General features: G+C 37.8%; 1 protein-coding gene across 2 annotated transcripts in view; it reads left to right on the top strand.

Moving 5' to 3' along the window:
* Positions 1-22,912, top strand: part of ATP6V1H (ATPase H+ transporting V1 subunit H) — a 156,660-nt gene that overhangs the window by 126,122 nt on the left and 7,626 nt on the right. For both annotated transcript variants that reach the window (XM_066379060.1, XM_066379061.1), the window contains one exon: positions 976-1,089. In XM_066379060.1, the coding sequence (XP_066235157.1) occupies positions 976-1,089 (114 nt within the window). The remainder of the gene's footprint in view (positions 1-975; positions 1,090-22,912) is intronic.

Genomic DNA, 22,912 nt, shown 5'->3' on the forward strand with positions numbered 1-22,912 from the left:
AGAGGAATTGAAGAATTTTCTCCTGTTTCACTGCCTAGATCAGGGGTCCCCAAACTATGGCCCGCGGGCCACATGCGGCCCCCTGAGGCCATTTATCCGGCCCCCGCCGCACTTCCAGAAGGGGTACCTCTTTCATTGGTGGTCAGTGAGAGGAGCACATTGACCATCTCATTAGCCAAAAGCAGGCCCATAGTTCCCATTGAAATACTGGTCAGTTTGTTGATTTAAATTTACTTGTTCTTTATTTTAAATATTGTATTTGTTTCCGTTTTGTTTTTTTTACTTTAAAATAAGATATATGCAGTGTGCATAGGGATTTGTTCATAGTTTTTTTTATAGTCCGGCCCTCCAAGGGTCCGAGGGACAGTGAACTGGCCCCCTGTGTAAAAAGTTTGGGGACCCCTGGCCTAGAAGGTCATGTGGCTATTTCATTGTTAGAAGAAAGAGCAGATATCTTACAAATCAATAGTCTTTTTCAGGAAATTAACATGACTTCTCTTGGGTGCTTTTTAACTCTCTCTTTTCTGCTCTTGGCACCTGAGCCCATATCTGTCTCACAGCATGGCAACTGGTGGACTTAATATTGATCTAATATTATTATGGATATTAAATGGTGTTCAATATACTGATTTTTAAGCAGGCCAGAAATACTATTAATAAAAATTAATACTCAACTACTTAGAAATCTATAATCAAGAAAATAGTACATGAACCATCCAGGTAGATGATACTTGCCTGGACTAGGAAATGAGAATAGCAATTAGATATATTATTGGAAATTCAAAAAATGAAATAACTGAATACTTTAAATATGTGATTTGGCTAAAACAATATAAAAAAAGATGTTAGTTTATTTACCTATATTGTAACTTTTCCTTTTAAAATCCTTTGGCATTCTGGGATTTGAGCTTTCTGTTAATAGCATGAGTTTGAAAGTACTTGCAGTATCTTCACAAAGTGGCTTCTGTTCCACAGGGTTATTGAACAGCTTGGTGGGAAGCAACTGGTGATGAACCACATGCACCACGAGGACCAGCAGGTTCGCTACAACGCTCTTCTGGCTGTGCAGAAACTCATGGTGCACAACTGGTATGTGCTGACTTCTCCCCCACTCACACACTGATCTGCAAGATCTTGTTCAAAAGTTCATGTGTAAATGCTCTGAAGAATGATAGTTTTTAAAATCAGTAATAGTTTTTAAATATCTAGAAAAATATTTTAGCAATTCAGAGCAATGACATGGTAATTTAAATAAAACTGTATTAAAGTTTGAAAAAATGTATGTGTATTCAAAGTTTTAATATCAAGCATAACTCCAGAAGTAACTAAAAGGACCCTTATGGCATATATGAATCAATCTTTTTTAGAACTAATGAAATCCAGTTGGACTATACTGATTAGACTTTACAATTTTGTAAGGTCTAACTATTCAGCATTTGGTTCACCTCACTGGATTTTACCAGTTCACATGAAAACACAAAGTGATTGATCTATGAAGGTTTAATTCACATTTTATTCCTTATGGTTTTCTGCTTTTGAAATAACTGAAGTCATGCTTTCTTTTTTTAAGTCAAAATTATTGACCTTTGTGTGCCCACTTAAAACAAGATAAAGACTGACTGCTTAGCTATAATGGTGAACCATTTGTGTACATGATGGGACAAATCAGGATTCTCTTGGTCATGGCTATTTATAGCTTTAGGTTGGATATTCAGTACTTTCAGCAGCATAGCATCTTCTTAATGGTTAAATGCTTCTCTGTTCCTCACCCTATGGAAGCATGCTCTGGCATTAGACTATTTTTGTCAATGTACAAGGAACAAATATATATTCCCTATAACTGACAATACTACCAGAAAGAATTAATGGTTCATTAGAATGTGTACATTTGAAAGATGCAGCAAATATAGTATAGGAGAATATCCAGGTGCTGTTGTGGCATGATATATTAACTACTATAAATACTGACATTTATATATTCTTGCAACAACTACTTTTTGAGCACTTATTTTGTACTCGGTTATGTTAAGTGCTGGGCTGCAGCTATGATGGAAGTGGGCGTAACTTTACATAACATGATTGGAGCCGGCCTCTCTGAGTAATCCGAAATAGCGAGGCTGACTTAATGATAAGGAACCAGTCATGCACCTCAAGTATTGGGGGTAATATTTCAGATAGATTTCAGATAGAGGGAATGAGAGGGTAAAAAACCATGAAGCAGGAATGAGCTTGGCTTCTTTAAAAGCAGCCTGGAGACCTATAAGTGGGAGTGATGGTGCTATAGGTACCTAGTGGGTAGAGGCCAGGGATGCTGCTAAATATCCTCCAATGCACAGACAGTTCCCACAACAAAAAACTGTCTTGCCCAATATGTCAGTAGTGCCAAGGTAGAGAACCTCAAATTTGAAGGATGGAATGAGGCCAGCATGAAACAAGGAGAGGTTGGCAGAGATTCAATCATATAGGGGCTTATAGGCTATCATTTGACTCTTTTATAAGAGGAATTGAAAGCCATTGAGGGACTTTTCTTAAACAGGGAATGACAAGATTTGATTATGTTTTAAAAAAAGAGTGCGTAGGCCACTCTATGGAGAATGGATTGACAGAAGTAAGTGTGAAAACAAGAATAATGATTTAGTAGGTTCTCACTGTGGTCTAAGCAGTGTTTTTCAACCACTAGTCGGTGGACCAGTGCTGGTCCACCAGAAATACCGTGCCAGTCCATGAAAGAGTTAACTACCCTGATGTTGTGTGAAGATTATAGACCCAATGATTCTAGACTGGCGTACTGGCACACAATTTCTGGCAGGCCAGCAATTGAAAATCACTGATCTAGAGTAGATATGGTTAGTAACTTGGACTACAGCTAGAAAAGTAAAATAAGAAGTGGATGGACTTGGGATAGATTTCACAGGTAGTACTGGCAGCATTTGATGGGCAGAAACTTTTGCTTTGTTCATATCCTTAATGCTCCAGCCAAATCAATGACCCCCTTGTTCAAGCCAGCAACCATGGGGTCATATTTATGATCCCACACTCAAGCTGGCAACCCTGCACTCAAGTCGGATGAGCCTGTGCTCAAGCTGGCAATCTTAAGGTTTCAAACCTGAGACCTCAGCATCCCAGGTCAACAATCTATCTGCTGCGCCACCACCAGTCAGGCATGACAGATGTTTTTCTAACGTTTCTGTGAAACAGTTTTATTTTCCTTTTTTGTTGAAATTAGGGTTGCTGAAGTGTAAGTCTTATTTTGTTTATAAAAAACAATTTTATTGTTAATAGTTATTTTCTTTTGAAGAACTTATTGTTGGGTTCAGCTTTTTAAAAAAATTCTATTTCTGATGTGAAAGAAAAGATAGATATAAATTAGGATGTTAACCTTTTCCCTTTGCTAGTGGAGAGAAAGAATTTATGTGAGGAAGGGTAGATAGTGAGACAGACTCCCACATGTATCCTGTTTGGGATCCACCTGGCAAGCCCCCCTACACCTGCACCACCGTCTGGGACTGCTGCTCTGAATCAACTGAGCTATTTTTAGCACCTGAGGCTGACTTGCTGGGACCAACTGAGCCATCCTCAGCGCTCAGAGCTGACACTTGAACCAATCAAGCCACTGATTGTGGGAGGGGAAGAGGGAGAAACGGGGGAGAAAGAATAGATATGAAATAGGATGTTGACCTTTTTCCCTCTGCTAGGAGAGAAAAAATTTTTTTTTTTTTTGTATTTTTCTGAAGCTAGAAACGGGGAGAGACAGTCAGACAGAATCCCACATGTGCCCGACTGGGATCCACCCGGCACACCCACCAGGGGGCGACACTCTGCCCACCAGGGGGCTATGCTCTGCCCCTCCGGGGCATCGCTCTGTTGCGACCAGAGCCACTCTAGCGCCTGGAGCAGAGGCCAAGGAGCCATCCCCAGCGCCCGGGCCATCCTTGCTCCAATGGAGCCTTGGCTGTGGGAGGGGAAGAGAGAGACAGAGAGGAAGGAGAGGGGGAGGGGTGGAGAAGCAGATGGGCGCTTCTCCTGTGTGCCCTGGCCGGGAATCAAACCTGGGACTTCTGCACGCCAGGCCGACGCTGTACCACTGAGCCAACCGGCCAGGGCCAAGAAAAAATGTTTTTTTATCTGAGAGAAGGGTTGATAGTAAGACAGACTCCCGCATGTGCCCTGCCCTGTTTGGGATCCACCTCGCAAACCACCTCTCCCTGTACTCCCCTTTACCCCCCCTCTTCCCGTCTGAGGATGATGCTTTGAATCAACCAAGCTACTTTTAGCACCTGAGGCTGACTTACTGGGACCAACTGAGCCATCCTTAGCACTCGAGGCTGATGCTCGAACCAATCAAGCCACAGTCTGTGGGAGCGGAAGAGAGAGAAACAAGGGAGAGGGAGAGGGAGAGAAACAGATGGTCACTTCTCTGTGTACCCTGACTGGGAATTGAATGCGGGACATCTATATGCTGGGCCAAAACTCTATCCACTGAGCCAGCCGGCCAGAGCCAGAGAAAATTTTTTGATTGAGAATTTTTGTTTTTTTTTACATGATCATAAATTGAAGATGAAACATTTAAAATTTATTTTTTCCCTTGAATTTAGGAACTTGATTTAGCCTCACAGTATATTTTTTGATGTATGTGTAAAAGGAAAAGTAAATATCTTTATAGCCAAGAATTAATTTATTCACTCTTCATTATGGACTACCTGATGAAAGAATATCCTCCCCTGCTAATTATGTACCAAGCTATTTTAACTTTAATGTTTTAATTATAGTAAATGCTTTTTAATGGATAAGCTAAGCATCAGTATTTTGCTATGCTTTTATTAAAGGAAATTTTGTATAGAGAAATATTAGAATTCATATGTGACCTGTAGATTTTGTTTTGACATATATAATTTGTAGGTTCTGTGCCAGAGAATTAAAATTCCTCAAGCAATAGCAATTTATTTTACCTTTACCTTCGGTCAATATGAGACCAAATAGAATGCTTTTTGGAAAGTAAATCTTCTGTAACATTATCCCCAAATGTAAAAGGATTTTGAATCAAAATCTCTATGTAGGTAACCAAGTTATCTTTATTAAATCATGCTGGTAAAGACATCTTTGAATTTATCTAAAATAGAGGCTTTTAAAAAAATTATATTTATTCATTTTTAGAGAGGAGAGAGAGAGGGAGAGAGAGAAACAGAGAGAGAGAAGGGGGGAGGAGCTGGAAGCATCAAATCCCATATGTACCTTGACCAGGCAAGCCCAGGGTTTCGAACCGGCAACCTCAGCATTTCCAGGTCAACGCTTTATCCACTGCGCCACCACAGGTCAGGCCTAAAATAGAGGCTTTTATTACTTAAAATATGGTACTGGTGTTCTAAGATGTTTCACACCAAATAAAACACAGTTGACTTTATTTCGGCTTAGCAGCATTTTTGTTTTGATTTAATTAAAAATAATTTTTATTGGTGATGTGTTTTTGTTGGAAATAATTAAAGTTTAGTTATGTATAAAAGTCTGTCTGAATTGCAGTAGCCACAGGAACTTTGCATGGCAGTTTTGCTCATTATCTGTAGTCATTGTTTTTCTCCTAAGCAGTGCTGTATAGATATTTAACACATTCTTGATTTTCTTTTACTTTTTTACTATTAATGATTTTTTAGACATTAGATATTGAATTATTTCTAAAATGTCTGTTTATTAAAATGAAATGCAATTTTGGATATAAAGGAAACATTTTTTACTTTAGGGAATATTTTTTCTTTTAAGTTTAGAATTGCATGTTAAGCATAAGTTGGATGCTTTTAAAATCATAAAACTGGGCTATCTTTGGATTTGATTTTTATTCTATTTTAAGGAGTTAAATATTATGTTTTTTGACAATGTAGAGAGAATTATATAAATCTCTGGTTTACATAACATGGAGTATAGACTATATAGTATTCATGTGAAAATAATTTAATAGGAGTTTATGATTAATTTTAAAATTACTTTAATGAATTACAAGTCTTCATAGAGTAGCCAGTGTTTCTTCCCTTCTACTTGACATCTGTATTTGCATGGAATAATGGATTACAAATAACCCTAACTGATTTAGTGAGGGAATAATGGGAGGGCAGAACAGAGTTGCTAGGGGGCAGTTGGCACACACTGGTGCCGCCTCAGTTCAGGAGCCTAGAGCAGGTCATTCTTGCTTGTAGGCCTCCTAACTGACATGCAGCTCTCTGATCTTCCCATGCCCACTGTGCATTTCTGGCAGGTCCCTTGTTCTTTTGAGCGTGCTGTATTTTTAAATTCATAAATATGGCAGAATATATAAATGACAATTTACTTTAGAGAACTTTTATATATACTTTTAGTTTATACTTCCTAATTTAACATTATAAAATATCATTATTTTTCTCCTACAGAATGATTTAAAATGTAATCAGCTTGTAATTCAGAAGCAGTAATATGTGCATATGGACATGTCAAGACTTCAGAAAGGAAACACTGACATTTGTAGGAAGAGGATCTCATGTAGAATTTTTTATTTGTTTATGGATTCTTTTTTACCATTATTTCTAGCAGAATAATAAGTTCTAAGAGTATTACCCTCTCTAGATATTTTATGTGTAGGTAAGTAATATAACAGAGCAGCACACACCAGACTAAGGGTATGGGTAATAGTGCTTTGTTCTCTGATGTTTAGATCTGTTTAGGATATTTTAGTTACACTGTTAGTACATAGCTATAAACACAGTGATTAAAATAATTACTTATGAACTGAATTGAAGATAAAAACCCAAATGTAAGTTTTAACCTTCTAGTGCTAATAATAATCATATCATTAAAACATTCCATATGATTTTTTTTTTTTTATTAATTCAGTGAGAATAGAGGAGGCAGAGACAAACTCCTGCATGTGCCCTGACTGGGATCCACCGAGCAAGTCCACTAGGGAACGATGCTCTGCCCCCCCAGATGGAGGTTGTACCTAGTTCCTCTAAGCGCTTGAGGTGGAGGCCATGGAGCCATCCTCAGAGTCCAGGGCCAACTCACTCCAATTGAGCCATAGCTGTAGGAGGGAAGGAGGGAAGAAGGGAAAGAGAAAGAAAGAGAGAGAGAAAAGTGAGAAGGAGAGGAGTAGAAAAGCAGATGTGTGCTTCTCCTGTGTGCCCTGACCAGGAATGGAACCCGGGGCATCTGCACGCTGGGCCGATGTTCTACCATTGAGCAAACTGGCCAGGGTGCCATATGATTTTTAATAAACATTTCCAGTTTAACATTTTCCAGAATTATTTTTAAAAATTGTGTTTTCTTTGGGTGTCATTATTCTTAAGACTTTTTAGTAGCAGAATCTTTGAAAATGTGCTTAAGTGTGGGCATGGGTATTTAATAAAAAGAAAATAAAAAGTTATTAAACAGTTATAAAAAAAACAAATATAACTTCATTTTAAAAAATATACTAAAATAAATTCCAAGTAAAAAGGAATTCTTTATACCTGTTATTTTACTATTATTTGAGCAAATCCTAGTCTAAAGTTGCTTCTACTTGGCTAGAGATATTTTGAGGCTGTACTAACGTCATAATATTTTGGATTCTGTGTATCACTTAATAAAAATTAATTTGGAAATGCCAGCATAACATAAATCTTAGATTATTGTAGAGTGCCAGCCTAAATAAATATTTGGAGGAGGTGTATAATGAGCATTTCTACAGTAAAGAAAATAAAACCACTAATGGATAATAGAATCTATGTACTATATAATTAAATAAAAACTCAAATTCAGGTTTCATATATAGGTGCATATGACTAAGGTGTATATATTTATGGATCAAGTTCATGTTGTGGTTTTAAGACCAGCTTTTTAAATGTACCGATACCAGAATTGAGTTTTGAAGGACTGGTTAACATAAAAAAAGAAAAGTCTTATCTAGTAAGGAGAGGGAGAAAAAAATAAACTTACTTGCTTTGCTTTTAAATGCTTTCTCTTCTCCTGGCTAGGTAGCTCAGTTGGTGTGGGTTTGATCCCCTGTCAGGCACATACAAGAATCAACTGATGAATGAGTAGAACAGGAAATTGATGTTCTCTCTCTCTCTCTTCCACCTCCCTCAAACAAATAAATAAAAATTTGTTAAAAAAATAAATAAATGCTTTCTCTCCTTTTCCTTTTAGTAGTCAGGGCAATTACATTTGTCATTTAATGGACTATGTGTGTGTGTATGTTTTAAATAATCAAATTAATCTTAATAAAATTGAGTATAATAAAAATTAAATAAAAATTGCCTGACCTGTGGTGGCACAGTGGATAAAGCGTTGACCTGGAATGCTGAGGTTGCAGATTCGAAACCCTGGGCTTGCCTACTAGTCAAGGCACATGTGGGAGTTGATGCTTCCTGCTCCTACCCCCCCCCCCCCCGTCTCTGTTTCTCTCTCTTCTCTCTAAAATGAATAAATAAAATCTTTTAAAAAATTAAATAAAAGTTAAGCAAACTTTATATTTATTTCTCTAAGAGTTTTTAAAAATTATTTTTAGTTTCTTTTTATGTATGTCACCCAGATGTTACATCTTAATGAGGGAAAAGATCTCATGGGTAGCAAAAATAAATTGACAAATTTTTGTCACCACTGAAAACTTGAGGGTGGTTAGCTTGCCATCTTAAGAAAGACACTTTTTGATATAAATATCCTTTAATTGAATTTTAATTAAATTTACCTTTTAATAGACTTATAAAGTGGTGCAGTAAATACCTATCATAATTTTAAACACCTTATATCAATTAAATGAAGTTAATTTCCAGCCCTTATTTTTTATTTTTTTTTATTATTATTTTTTTTATTGTATTTATTTTTAATGGGGTGACATCAGTAAATCAAGATACATATATTCAAAGATAACATGTCCAGGTTATCTTAAAGTTCAATTATGTTGCATACCCATCACCCAAAGTCAGATTGTCCTGTCACCCTCTATCTAGTTCTCTTTGTGCCCCTCCCCCTCCTCCTTCCCTCTCCCTCTCCTCCCTCCCCCCGTAACCACCACACTCTTATCAATGTCTCTTGGTCTCACTTTTATGTCCCATCTATGTATGGAAAAATGCAGTTCCTGGTTTTTTCTGATTTACTTATTTCACTCCGTATAATGTTGTCAAGGTCCCACCATTTTGCTATAAATGATCCGATGTCATCATTTCTTATGGCTGAGTAGTATTCCATGGAGTATATGTGCCACATCTTCTTTATCCAGTCATCTATTGATGGGCTTTTTGGTTGTTTCCATGTCCTGGCCACTGTGAACAATGCTGCAATGAACATGGGGCTGCATGTGTCTTTACAAGTCAATGTTTCTGAGTTTTTGGGGTATATACCCAGTAGAGGGATTGCTGGGTCATAAGGTAGTTCTATTTTCAGTTTTTTGAGGAACCACCATACTTTCTTCCATAATGGTTGTACTACTTTACATTCCCACCAACAGTGAATGAGGGTTCCTTTTTCTCCACAACCTCTCCAACATTTGCTATTACCTGTCTTGTTAATAATAGCTAATTTAACAGGTGTGAGGTGGTATCTCATTGCAGTTTTGATTTACATTTCTCTAATAACTAAAGAAGATGAGCATCTTTTCATATATCTGTTGGCCATCTGTATTTCTTCCTGGGAGAAGTGTCTGTTCATATCCTCTTCCCATTTTTTTATTGGATTGTTTGTTTGTTTGTCGTTGAGTTTTATGAGTTCTTTGTATATTTTGGATATTAGGCCCTTATCTGAGCAGGTGCTTAAAAATATCATTTCCCAATTAGTTGGCTGTCTGTTTATCTTGTTATCAATTTCTCTTGCTGAACAAAAACTTCTTAGTCTGATGTAGTCCCATTCATTAATTTTTGCTTTCACTTCTCTTGCCTGTGGAGTCAAATTCATAAAATGCTCTTTAAAGCCCAGGTCCATGAGTTTGGTACCTATGTCTTCTTCTATGTACTTTATTGTTTCAGGTCTTATGTTTAGATCTTTGATCCATTTTGAGTTAATTTTAGTACAGGGGGACAAACTGTAGTCCAGCTTCATTCTTTTGCATGTGGCTTTCCAGTTTTCCCAGCACCATTTGTTGAAGAGGCTTTCTTTTCTCCATTGTGTGTTGTTGGCCCCTTTATCAAAAATTATTTGACTATATATATGTGATTTTATTTCTGGGCTTTCTATTCTGTTCCATTGGTCTGAGTGTCTATTTTTCTGCCAATACCATGCTGTTTTGATTGTCGTGGCCCTATAATAGAGTTTGAAGTCAGGTATTGTAATGCCCCCAGCTTCATTCTTTTTCTTTAGGATTGCTTTGGCTATTCGGGGCTTTTTATAGTTCCATATAAATCTGATGATTTTTTGCTCCATTTCTTTAAAAAATGTCATTGGAATTTTGATGGGAATTGCATTAAATTTGTATATAGCTTTGGGTAATATGGCCATCTTAATTATATTTATTCTACCTAACCAAGAACAAGGAATATTCTTCCATCTCATAATGTCTTTTTCGATTTCCCTTAACAATGGTTTATAGTTTTCATTGTATAAGTCCTTTACATTCTTTGTTATGTTTATTCCTAAGTATTTTATTTTTTTTGTTGCAATCGTGAAGGGGATTATTCTTTTGAGTTCATTCTCAAATGTTTCATTGTTGGCATATAGAAAGGCTATTGACTTCTGTATGTTGATTTTGTATCCTGCGACCTTACTGTATTGGCTTATTTTTTCTAGAAGTATTTTTGTGGATTCTTTGGGGTTTTCGATGTATAGGATCATATCATCTGCAAAAAGTGATACCTTTACTTCTTCTTTTCCGATATGGATGCCTTTTATTTCTTTGTCTTGTCTGATTGCTGTGGCAAGAACCTCTAGCACCACATTAAATAAGAGTGGAGAGAGTGGACAACCCTGTCTTGTTCCTGATTTAAGGGGGAAAGCCTTCAGTTTTGTGCCATTTAGTATGATGTTAGCTGATGGTTTATCATATATGGCCTTTATCATGTTGAGATATTTTCCTTCTATACCCATTTTGTTGAGAGTCTTAAACATAAAATTGTGTTGTATTTTATCAAAAGCCTTTTCTGCATCTATTGATAATATCATGTGATTCTTGTTCTTTGTTTTGTTGATATGGTGTATTATGTTGACCGTTTTACGTATGTTGAACCATCCTTGAGATTCTGGGATGAATCCCACTTGATCATGATGTATTATTTTTTTAATATGTTGTTGTATTCGATTTGCTAGTATTTTGTTTAGTATTTTAGCATCTGTATTCATTAGAGATATTGGTCTGTAGTTTTCTTTTTTTTGTGCCATCCTTGCCTGGTTTTGGTATAAGGGTTATGTTGGCCTCAAAAAATGTGTTTGGAAGTATTGCTTCTTCTTCAATTTTTTGGAAGACTGAGTAGAATAGGAACCAAGTCTTCTTTGAAGGTTTGATAAAATTCGCTGGTATAGCCGTCTGGGCCTGGACTTTTATTTTTGGGGAGGTTTTTAATGGTTTTTTCTATTTCTTCTCTACTAATAGGTCTGTTTAGGCTTTCTGCTTCTTCATGACTCAGTCTAGGAAGGTTGTATTGTTCTAGGAATTTATCCATTTCTTCTAGGTTGTTGAATTTAGTGGCATAAAGTTTTTCATAGTATTCTACAATAATTCTTTGTATATCTACGATGTCTGTGGTGATTTCTCCTCTTTCATTTTGGATTTTGTTTATATGAGTTCTTTCTCTTTTTTCCTTGGTAAGTTTTGCCAAGGGTTTGTCAATTTTGTTGATTTTTTCAAAGAACCAGCTCCTTGTTCTATTAATTTTTTCTATAGTTTTTCTGTTCTCTATTTCATTTATTTCTGCTCTGATTTTTATTATCTCCTTTCTTCGGCTGGTTTTGGGTTGTCTTTGTTCTTCATTTTCTAGTTCCTTAAGGTGTGAAGTTAAGTGGTTTACTTGGGCTCTCTCTTGTTTGTTCATATATGCCTGAAGTGATATGAACTTCCCTCTTATCACAGCTTTTGCTGCATCCCATAGATTCTGATATGTCGTATTTTCATTTTCATTTGTCTGTATATATCTTTTGATCTTTGCACTTATTTCTTTTTTGACCCATTCATTCTTTAAAAGTATGTTGTTTAGTTTCCACATTTTTGTGGGATTTTTTCCCTCTTTTTTGCTGTTGAATTCTAGTTTCAAGGCTTTATGATCAGAAAATATGCTTGGTACAACTTCAATTTTTCTGAATTTGCTGATGTTGTTTTTGTGGCCCAACATATGGTCAATTCTTGAGAATGATCCATGTACACTAGAGAAAAATGTATACTCAGTCACTTTGGGATGAAATGTCCTGTAGATGTCTATCATATCCAGGTGCTCTAGTGTTTTGTTTAAGGCCAATATGTCTTTGTTGATTCTCTGTTTGGATGACCGATCTAGAGCCGTCAGTGGTGTATTGAGGTCTCCAAGTATGATTGTATTTTTGTCAGTTTTTGTTTTAAGGTCAATCAGTAGCTGTCTTATATATTTTGGTGCTCCTTGGTTTGGTGCATATATATTAAGAATTGTTATGTCTTCTTGATTCAGTGTCCCCTTAGCCATTATGAAATGGCCATTTTTGTCTCTGAGTACTTTTGCTGTCTTGTAGTCAGCATCATCAGATATGAGTATTGCTACGCCTGCTTTTTTGTGGATGTTATTTGCTTGGAGTATTGTTTTCCAGCCTTTCACTTTGAATTTGTTTTTATCCTTGTTACTTAGATGAGTTTCTTGTAGGCAGCACACAGTTGGATTTTCTTTTTTGATCCATTCGGCTACTCTGTGCCTTTTTATTGGTGAGTTTAATCCGTTTACATTTAGTGTAATTATTGACACTTGTGAGTTCCTCATTGCCATTTTATACATTGCTTTCTGTTAGTTTTGTGCCTTGTTTGATTCTTCTCTTTCGTTTTTTTATCTTTTGTTTTTATTTGGTTGTGTTCCATACATCTTTCCTCTGTTGCTATCTTTTTTAAATCATGTGCTTCTGTGGTGGTTTTTTCAATGATGGTTACCATTAAGTACTGAAAAGGGTTCCTACCCTGTTCATTGTAGTGCACTATTTTGTGAGTACTTTTGCCCTCCATCGCCCTTTGCTACTGTTAATCTTCATCCTCTCCCCCCTTTCTTATTGTTGTCACAGTTTAAAGTTGGTTTTGTTATGTTCTTCTTGGAGCTTTTACTTGTGGCTTTGTTGTTGTTGTTTTTTTATTCTTTGTATCTGATTGGAGAACCCCCTTTAGTATTTCCTGGAGTGGGGGTTTTCTGGTGATAAATTCTCTCATCTTTTCTGTATCTGTGAATGTTTTTATTTCTCCTTCATATTTGAAGGATAGCTTTGATGGGTATAGTATTCGTGGCTGAAAGTTCCTCTCTTTCAAGACTTTAAATATTGGGGTCCACTCTCTTCTAGCTTGTAGAGTTTCTGTTGAGAAATCTGATGATAATCTAATGGGCCTTCCTTTATAAGTTGTATTCTTCTTTTCCCTGGCTGCCTTGAGAATTTTTTCTTTGCAGTTGGTTTGTGCCAATTTTATTATGATGTGCCTTGAAGTAGGTTTGTTGGGGTTAAGAAAACTTGGAGTTCTGTTTGCTTTGAGGTTTTAGTTCTTTCCACAGGCTTGGGAAGTTCTCATCTATTATTTGTTTGAGTATGTTCTCCATTCCATTTTCTCTCTCTTCTCCCTCTGATATACCTATTATTCTTATGTTATTCTTTTTGATGGAGTCAGATAATTCCTGTAGGGCTATCTCATTTTTTTTAATTTTTAAATCTCTTTCTTCTTCTCTTTGTTGAGCCTCAAGTTGCTTGTCTTCTATTTCGCTAATCCTCTCTTCTATCTGGCCTGTTCTATTAGCTAAGCTTGTTACCTCATTTTTCAGCTCATGAATTGAGTTTTTCATCTCTGATTGATTTGTTTTTATAGTTTCAATTTCCTTGGAGATATACTCTTTGTGTTCATCGAGTTGTTTTCTGAGCTCCCTAAATTGCCTTTCTGTGTTTTCTTGTATATCTCTGAGTATTTTTAGGATTTCTATTTTAAATTCTCTGTCGTTTAACTCCAAGGTTTCCAATATCTTAAATTTTTTCTCCATAGATTTTTCCTCATCTCTCTGTGTTACCTCTCTTTCTTTTGTATCCATGATATTCGATTTTCTCTTCTTTAATGGCATCTGAGGGTGGTTTTCTTGATAGTATTAATGAGATTTTATACAGAATAAAAGGATAAAAAAATAAAAATAAAAATAAAAAATTGCGTGTTTTTTTTTAAAAAATTAATCATTAAATAAAGAAAAATAAAATAAGATAAAAATTTGAGGAAAAAAAAAGGAATAATTCTTTCCCCTCCTTTTTTCCTCTCCTCTCCTCTCCCCTCTTTTTTGAGAAAATCTTGTGATGAACTGTGAATTATATTGTACTAGATAGAACAAACAATACCTGTGGCGGAGGGCCTGAATTGGGGAGAAGTAATATAGGGGTAAAGGAAAAAGACAAAAAAGAAAAATAAATAAAAGAAAAAAATATTTATATATAAAAAAGGGGGGGAGCAGTATAGACCCACAAAAAGCAAATTAGGAAAAAATTTGGGTCAAGAATAAAATGATTTGCTTTTAGGTGTTGGCTGACTCAGAGTTATGAGAGGAATAAAAGGGAAACAGGAAAAAGGGGTGGAAAATTAAAAAATTACTATTGTATTTAGTGGAACAAGAACTAGATAAAATGGAGAGCCAGGGATGGGAGCACTGCTAATGTGTTAAAAAGGTGAAGTAAAAACCATCCAAAATGCCACAAACTTAAGTTTGAGTCCCAGATAAGATAATTTGTTCGTTATTGAGGTTTGAATGAGAGAAGACGTAAAGGAGAGAGGAAGAGACTAATATAGAGGGAGAAAAGAGAGAGAGAGAGAGAGAGAAAAGATGGAACCACTTAAAGAAGAAAAAAGAAAAAGGAGGAGAGAGAAAGAGAGAGAGTTAGGGGTTTTGGATTGCAACCCTCATAGAGAGAAAGGAGAAGGAAAGAAAAGATAATGGGAGATATAACACTTATGGGTAGTGTACTTCAAAGAGAGGCGAGAGTAAGACTGAAAGAGAATTAAATGACCAAATTGGAATAAAAAAAGAAATCAAGTATAAAGAAAAGAGACACAGACGAACAAATATAATAAAATGGGATAGGTTATAAAGTCTGCAGATTATTCTTGATTTTGAGAGGTTGTCGTCTTGCTTTTTCTTTTCTGTCTTTCTGGTCAGTGACTTTGTACCCCGGGTTCTGCCCCTGTGGCACGCTCTGGAAGAGGTTTGCAGTTGATAATTCTCTATGGTGATGTCATGTATTGGGCTTCAGTCTCGTTGGCAGTCGAGGCTTATTAGTGTTTATAGGCTCCAACAGTGAGAGGATCTCTCACTGTGAGAGTGTTCCTGGAGCCTCTCTTCTAGTCTTTTCCTTCCACAATTAGAAGCCTGGTAATCCAGCTATGGGGTTGCTGCTGCCTCTGCCTGGATAGTAAGAGTCTCAAAGAGCGGGCAACTCCCCACTCTATTCCCACTCAGCACAGGGCTCTGAGTAAGGCTCAGTCAGTCAGAGCTGCTAGCATAATCAGGCGTGGCTTCCTCCCACTCAAAGACCTCTGGCTCTGCCCCTCTGTGGGATAACTCGAGTGCCCACTCCTGAGGCGTTCGGTGGAATCTCTTGCCCACTCTCCGTGCGCACCCACCAGGATGTCAGACCAGACAGGTCACACTTCGAGTGAAATCCCTACCCACACGGATAAGATCGAGCTTTGGAATTGGCTTTCGCTCTATCCCCGTGCGGCTTTCCCAAGGGGCTAGGGCTGCCTGAGATTCCGTTCCTGGCCCGCTCGCAGACCTCTGACTCTGCTCCTCTGAGGGAAAACACGGGCGCCCACCCCTGAGGAGTTCGGAGGAATCTCCTGCACACTCTCCGTGCGTGGGCGCTGACCAGATTCTGAGTGTCAGGCGGGACGCCTCTCACTCTGAGAAAGCCCTCCTCCCACACAGAAAAGTTACTGGGTTGGAATTGGCTTTCGCTCTGTCCCCGTGCGGCTTTCCCAAGGCGCTGGGGCTTCCGCTCCTGGCCCGCTCACAGGCCTCTGACTCTGCTCCTCTGAGGGAAAACACGGGCGCCCACCCCTGAGGAGTTCGGAGGAATCTCCTGCACACTCTCCGTGCGTGGGCGCTGACCCGATTCTGAGTCTCAGGCGGACGCCTCTCGCTCCGAGAAAGCCCTCCTCCCACACAGAAAAGTTTCGCCTTTGGAGTTGGCTCCAGCTCCCTCCCTGTGCCCGGTCCCCTCAGGGCGCTGGGGCTCCTAGGAGATGCTGCTTTTTGCCCTCACAGAGGCCTCTGACTCTGCTTCTCTGTGGGTTAGCACGGGCTGCGCCCACTCCTGAAGTGTTCGTAGGAATCTCTTGCCCACTAACCCCGCGCGCGCCAGCCAGGAGATGCGGAAAATGGCTGTCCCACTTGTCTTTCTTTGTCTGGGTTTGGCGCGCGTGTTAGCTTGAATTGCCCAGGTTTTTCCACGGCTTGGATCTCCGTGCCACAGCCTGGTTTGGCTGTTTGTACTGCGGTCTGGATCTATTCACTCCCTATGCCCGCCTTAGTTTCTATATTCTCAGTTCTCAGTGAAAGCCATCCTGTTTGGATTAGAGAGGAAGGCGGAGCATTTCTTACTCCTTATTTCCCCCGGGGTTTGACCATATATTTAGCCAATCTTTCGCTCGATCCTACCTTCGGGTGTGTTGTGAAGCATCTGAAGACTCCAAGGATAGGTTTTTCTGTTTCTGGTTGAAGAACTTGTTGAGTTTATGGGGAGATTTTCAGTATAGCTTCCTACCGCGCCATCACTGTGACGTCATCTCCGAGCCCTTATTTTTTAAAAAATGAATTTCATAAAAATGTACTGAAGTGTTAATAGGAGGTCCAAGTTTTCTTAAAATATCATAGTTCTATTTTTTTTTTTCAGAGACAGAGTCAGAGAGAGGGACAGACAGATAGGAACGGAGAGATGAGAAGCATCAATCATTAGTTTTTTGTTGTGTGTTGCAGCACCTTAGCTGTTCATTGATAGCTTTCCTACATATGCCTTGACTGCAGGCCTTCAGCAGACTAACCCCTTGCTCAAGCCAGTGACCTTGGGCCCAAGCCAGTGAGCTTTTGCTCTAACTAGATGAGCCTGTGCTCAAGTTGGAGACCTCGGGGTCTTGAACCTGGGTCCTCGGCATCCCAGTCTGATGCTCTATCCATTTCGCCACCACCTGGTCAGGCAAGATCATAGTTCTTACACCTACGCACTGTCAGAGCTCTAGAATATTTCCCAGTATTCTCGTACCTTCAGAAGCATCTTGCCTCATTTTCCTTAAGGGTTAGGTATTTGTAGATACTTGAAATGGAGATAGTCTCTTGGATGATAATTTTTCCTAGCTTCCTTAAACAGCCCAGAAGTATCTTATGAGAAACATTTTAGTATGTGTTAACATCTAGTACTTTTCCAGTTGATGATTGTTTACTTTTATCTTTGTAATGAGCACCCCTTGTCTCTAATTTAGGCATGGACAAATATTTCATATGTGCTAAAATAGAGATGTGAAATAGAAAATACAGGCATAGCACACAGGTTCAGTGTGGTGTCATGAGGGCTATGACAGAAGTATGAATAGGTGTCACTGGAGCTTGGGAATTGTGCCTCATCTACCCTGGGTCTTCAAAAGGGAAGATTTCCTAAGGAGGTGACACTCAGGCCAAGTCTAAAGGATCAAGAAGGAGCTAGTGAAGATGAGCTTGGAGAATAGGAAGGACTTCTAGGCACTGACCATCTGTGAGCCTGCTGTATGTGGAAAGTACGGCAGTGTCACCAGAATTATAACTGGGAGTCTGGAAGTGACTGAACTAATACCAAATGGCCACCTTTGCAATTCATGTACACTGTCTTAGTATTTCAGAAAGATTTGACATAATCACAGTAATGTGAATACCAACTTTTTAGGATTTTTTGGGTGATGGGTATGCAACATAATTGAACGATAAGATAACCTGGACATGTTATCTTTGAATATATGTATCTTGATTTACTGATGTCACCCCATTAAAAATAAATACAATAAAATAAAATAAAAAAAAAAAAGGAAGGGGTTTCTCATGTAATATAAACTGTATGCATTGGCAGTTAGAGCTAATATAGCAGCTTTGTTCATAAAAGGACCAGGATCTTTCAGCTTTCCTGCTCCCCTATCTTTGGCTGTAGCTTTTATCTTCCTGCTCGAAATCAAAAAGGGAGGTGTAAAAAGAAGAAAGTTTTCTTAGAAGGAATTTAAAAATAAAAACATTTAATTTTAATTTCTTTTATTAAGTGAGAGGCAGGGAGGCAGAGAGACAGAGAGAGGCTCCTGCATGCACCACAAACCATTGCTCAGCAACCAAGCTATTTTAGTGCCTGAGGTGAGGCCATGGAGCCATCCTCAGTGCCTGGGGCCAACTTGCTTGGCCATTTGAGCCATACTGCAGGAGATTAGGGGAAAAGAGAGAGAAAGAGAGAGAGAGAGAGAGACAGAGAGAGAGAGAGAGAAGGGGGAAGGGAAGGAATGGAGAAGCACATGGTTGCTTCTCCTGTGTTACCTGACCTGGAATCGAACCTGGGACTTCCACACACCGGGCTGATGCTCTACCACTGAGCCAACCAGCCAGGGTGACAAAAAAAATTTTTAATTGGAAAGAATTTCAACTACTGAAGAAGTGCAAGAACAGTGCAATGAATAGCATACCTTTCACCTAGATTCACCAGTTGTTGACATTAGTTTTCTTTCTCTTAACCTCTCTCTCTCTCTCTTTCTGACTGTTGAGACCAATTGGCAGACCTTGCAGTCCTTTCAACTCTAAAGACTTGAGTACATATCTTCTAAGAACAGGAGAGTGTTCTTACACTGTGATACAGTGCTGCAATGCTATAAAGCAGTTGCTCATATTTAAAGTTCTTTGTTATAGCAAATAGTTTTTGTCTAGTCCAGGATCACACATTGCATTTATCATGTATCTTTAGTCTCCTTTAAATAAAGTATCTCTTTGATCTTTCTTTGTTTTTCTTAACATTGACATTTTTAAACACTACCAGCTGGTTGCTTTGTGGATGGAATGTGTCTCAATTTTGCGTCTGATATTTTTTTCCTAATTGGATTCAGGTGATACATTTTTGGTAGGAACACCACAGAAGTGATGTGTTCTAGGTGTTTCCATCAATAAGCTGTTGAGTCAGTTACCACCCTATTATTGGTGGTGGTAACTTTTATCAGCTACTTACAGTGATATCTATTAGGATTTTCCTATGTAATGAACTTTTTCCCCTCTTTGTAACGAATAAATAATCTGTGGGAAAGTATTTTGAGACTATAAATACTTGTTGTGTTTCCCAAAAAACTTTCACTAATTTTTTTTTATAGTATCTATTGGTATTTCTTTCTTGCCTGAGTCAACTAATTACTATGAAGATTGAAAATACCTTCTGGGACTTTATTTTTTATTGGTATAGTGCCTTTTGGATCAGCATTGTGCATTCATCAGTGCAGAAGAAACTGAATCTTAAGAAGAAATACTATAATATTTGGTAAAGAATAAGTAAAAATCTTATCTGGTTTGTGTTGGGAGATTGGAGGAGGAGGAGAGAATGGCCAGGCACTTTGTGTTCCAGAGCTTAGCTCTCCTGAGCCACAAGAATTTTATCCTCTTTCTATAACTTCTGTCCTTCTTGCACGAAAGTTCTTATATGGTAAGTTTCACTTCAGGTAGTGCTCTTGAGAGAATTATGACTCAGTATCAGCATCCTATCTCAATTATGATTTTCTGGACATAACATTATATCTTTGGTTTCTTCTACAGTGTTTTTATGATAGATGTTATAAAGTTGTTAGAAAAATATCTCCTAACCATGCTTTTCATCAGAGGTTAGCACTAGAGGTTTTATTTGGTACACCAAGAGCCGAGTGTTCTCCAACATTAAGGCAATTTTAAGAAAGTTAGTCATAAGGTATTTAGATGACTGCAGACACTTATTTTCCTCAGTTATTAGACATATAAATGAATAAGATGTCTTATTTGGTAAGGTAATAAATTATTTGTTCATGGATAGTATGTAGTGATGTTAGTAAAATAGTGTAATTTTGAGACTCTGCTTTTCCATTTGCTTAATTTTATTCTGCCTACATAAGAAAATTGTGTGTATATGAATGTGTATGTACATACATCTTCCTTTTCTAAGATATATTTTGCACAGTATGCATGTTTAAAATAAAATATATCCAGTTTATTATCTTGGACAACCTACAACAGTTTTGCTGTTTTTCTCTCAAGAAGTATGTTATTTTAAGTAAGAATGTTTTCCAATATAGTAACTTGTATGTTTGATAAAGTTAAAGGGATGGTAAAAATTTACCCATAGGTGTTAAATTAAAAAAAAATCTTTGCAGTATTTTTATAGATTGTCAGTAGAAACTACACATTTAAATAGAAGTTTCATTGGAAATAATGTAAATTATAAATTATAAAAACAAATTAGCTGTTAGATGATTCTACCAGAACAAAAGAGGAATGTGATTATTTCTACTAGTCAAAGAGGACCTTAACAGTTTTTTTATTCTTATTTTTCTTTTTTTTTTTTTTTTGTACTTTTCTGAAGTGAGAAGCGAGGAGGCAGACAGACTGCCACATGCACCGAACGGGATCCACCGGGCATGCCCACTAGGGGGTGATGTCATGGTAGCTCCATAGCAAGCAGACAGAACTTCAGTTTCTTCCTACATTGAGCTTTCTCCTTTTGGCTCACTCGGTTTGGGTATGCTCTTCCTAATCTGGGCATGGGAAGTTCCTTTGATTCCTGCTGGGCCTGTTCCTTGGTCCCTTGTCTTCTTTACTTGATGAAGGAGGAACAGAATTTGAATGGCAATGAAGAGGTGATTTTATTTTTGACACATTGAATTTGATGTCTGAATTATATCTAAGGAAAAATCAAAAAGTTAGTCAGAAATACAGGTTTGGAGTTCAGAAGCAAGATGTAAGCTAGAGCGATAGATCTAAATCAGTAGAGGACTGAAGTAATGAAAATAGATGAAATTTCTCTGAAAAAGCATTTGTAGAACAGGACTTCCTTACCTAGGAGGTGTTTTGATTAATTCTCTGAAATTGTATGCAGAATTGTATGAATATCTTCTGTGGGAAGAGTCCATGCTTTTCATAAAATTCTCAAATAGGTCTTTGAGCCAAAAAAAGGTTAAGGGCCAGTGTTACTAGAGAATGAGACAAAACACCAGAAACTAATACAAAACAATATTGAATGCAAACTGTAATAAAAAAACTTAGAAAAACATAAACAATTCACAAAATAAGAAATACAAAGGGTTAAGAAACAAAGAAGTTCTATCTCATCAGTAACAAAAAATAAAAATGAAGAAAAAAAAGGGGCTGACAGAAGAGTAGATTTTATATAAGGAGGGTGAGGATTGGTGGCTGGAAAATTTAGGGAGAAAACCAGGAACATGTGCTCTTAGGGAAACGGAAAGAAAGGGGATTTATTTCAAGAAGAATTGACTAAGTGGTGAGCAGTGTAAAACAGAACTGAGAGGACAAGGAAGAGGAGGACTGAAAGTGTCCCTTGGGATGTGGCAACAAGAATGCCACTGGTGACCTGGCCTAGGGCCCCTGGTGACCACAAAAGAGATTGCAGCAGGCTGAGGATGATGAAGTAAAGAAAGTCATTGTGGTCATCTCCCAGAAGCTTCATTAGTAGAGGGAGGAAAAAGTACAGTGCTCACTGGGGGTCCTGAGGTAGAGGTTGAATTTTTTGTTGTCATCTTTTGTTTTAAAATAGATGTTTAAATGGTGCCATCAGGGAGTTAGAGTGGGAGAAATTTCAAGGTAAAGAGCTGTGTAATTGATGGAGGGAAGGCCCCAGAGGCAGAATGAGAGAGATACTGAGTTAGTGAACAGTAACTAGATAGGAACTGTCTACTATGAAATCTGTACATCAACTTCCTGGCCAAATACCTCTTCCGATGAGATAAAAACTCTGTTGTCTGGCCTCATTTAGCAAATAAATATTCATTGAAATGAACTGGTAAATTGGGGAGGGTAAATCTCTAATTTATGCTGAATAAATGTTTTCTCATAGCTAAAGATCTAACTTCTTCTGTTCTAAACTTATAATTTGAGGGGATAGGTTTTGGTTAGGAAGCAATACAATTTCTTAAAAATGTACGGAGTATTTTGCGCTCTTTATCAATTGTTGGATGTGCCATAGATAGCAGATGGAGGCAGAGTGGAACAGTTCTATTTAAGACCATGTAAATTCACATTATTGAGGCACTAACAAGGGGCGTTATATTATCTTTTCCAATCTTGACACATCTCTGCCAGATTTTCATTTTTACAGATATGAGTTCAGTGCATAAGGGTGGTTAAGTAATTGTCCAAGTTCTCCAATTTATGGCAATTAGATGTGAATGTGAATCTGTGTAACCCCAAATACCAAATTTGGTATTGCTCTATCGTACTGTTCAGTAAGGCGTACTTGGGAGCCTAATGGGTGTACAGTTGTTTGTACTCTCTCCCTATATACAGCAAGAGTCCTTTACAAAATATTTGTCAGGTTGTTCGGATGGCATTGCTGGGAAGCTAGCTAGCCCATATTTTTTTTCTCAGTTTTCATTGTCAGTATCTATTGCTTACTGTCCCTGTTATTTTTTTTTTCACCCCAAGTCCTTGCCATTTCTGATTTTAGCTACCACATCTGCAGTTGGCTGAATTATTTAATTTTTGAAAATCTCTTCTCCTCCTTTATTCCTACCACACCCTGACTTCTGTGCAGAAAAGCTGGCTCTGTATGGCTCTTGCCCAGC

The sequence above is a fragment of the Saccopteryx leptura genome, chromosome 3 (genome assembly GCF_036850995.1).
Source record: "Saccopteryx leptura isolate mSacLep1 chromosome 3, mSacLep1_pri_phased_curated, whole genome shotgun sequence".
NCBI classification, from domain to species: Eukaryota; Metazoa; Chordata; class Mammalia; order Chiroptera; family Emballonuridae; genus Saccopteryx; species Saccopteryx leptura.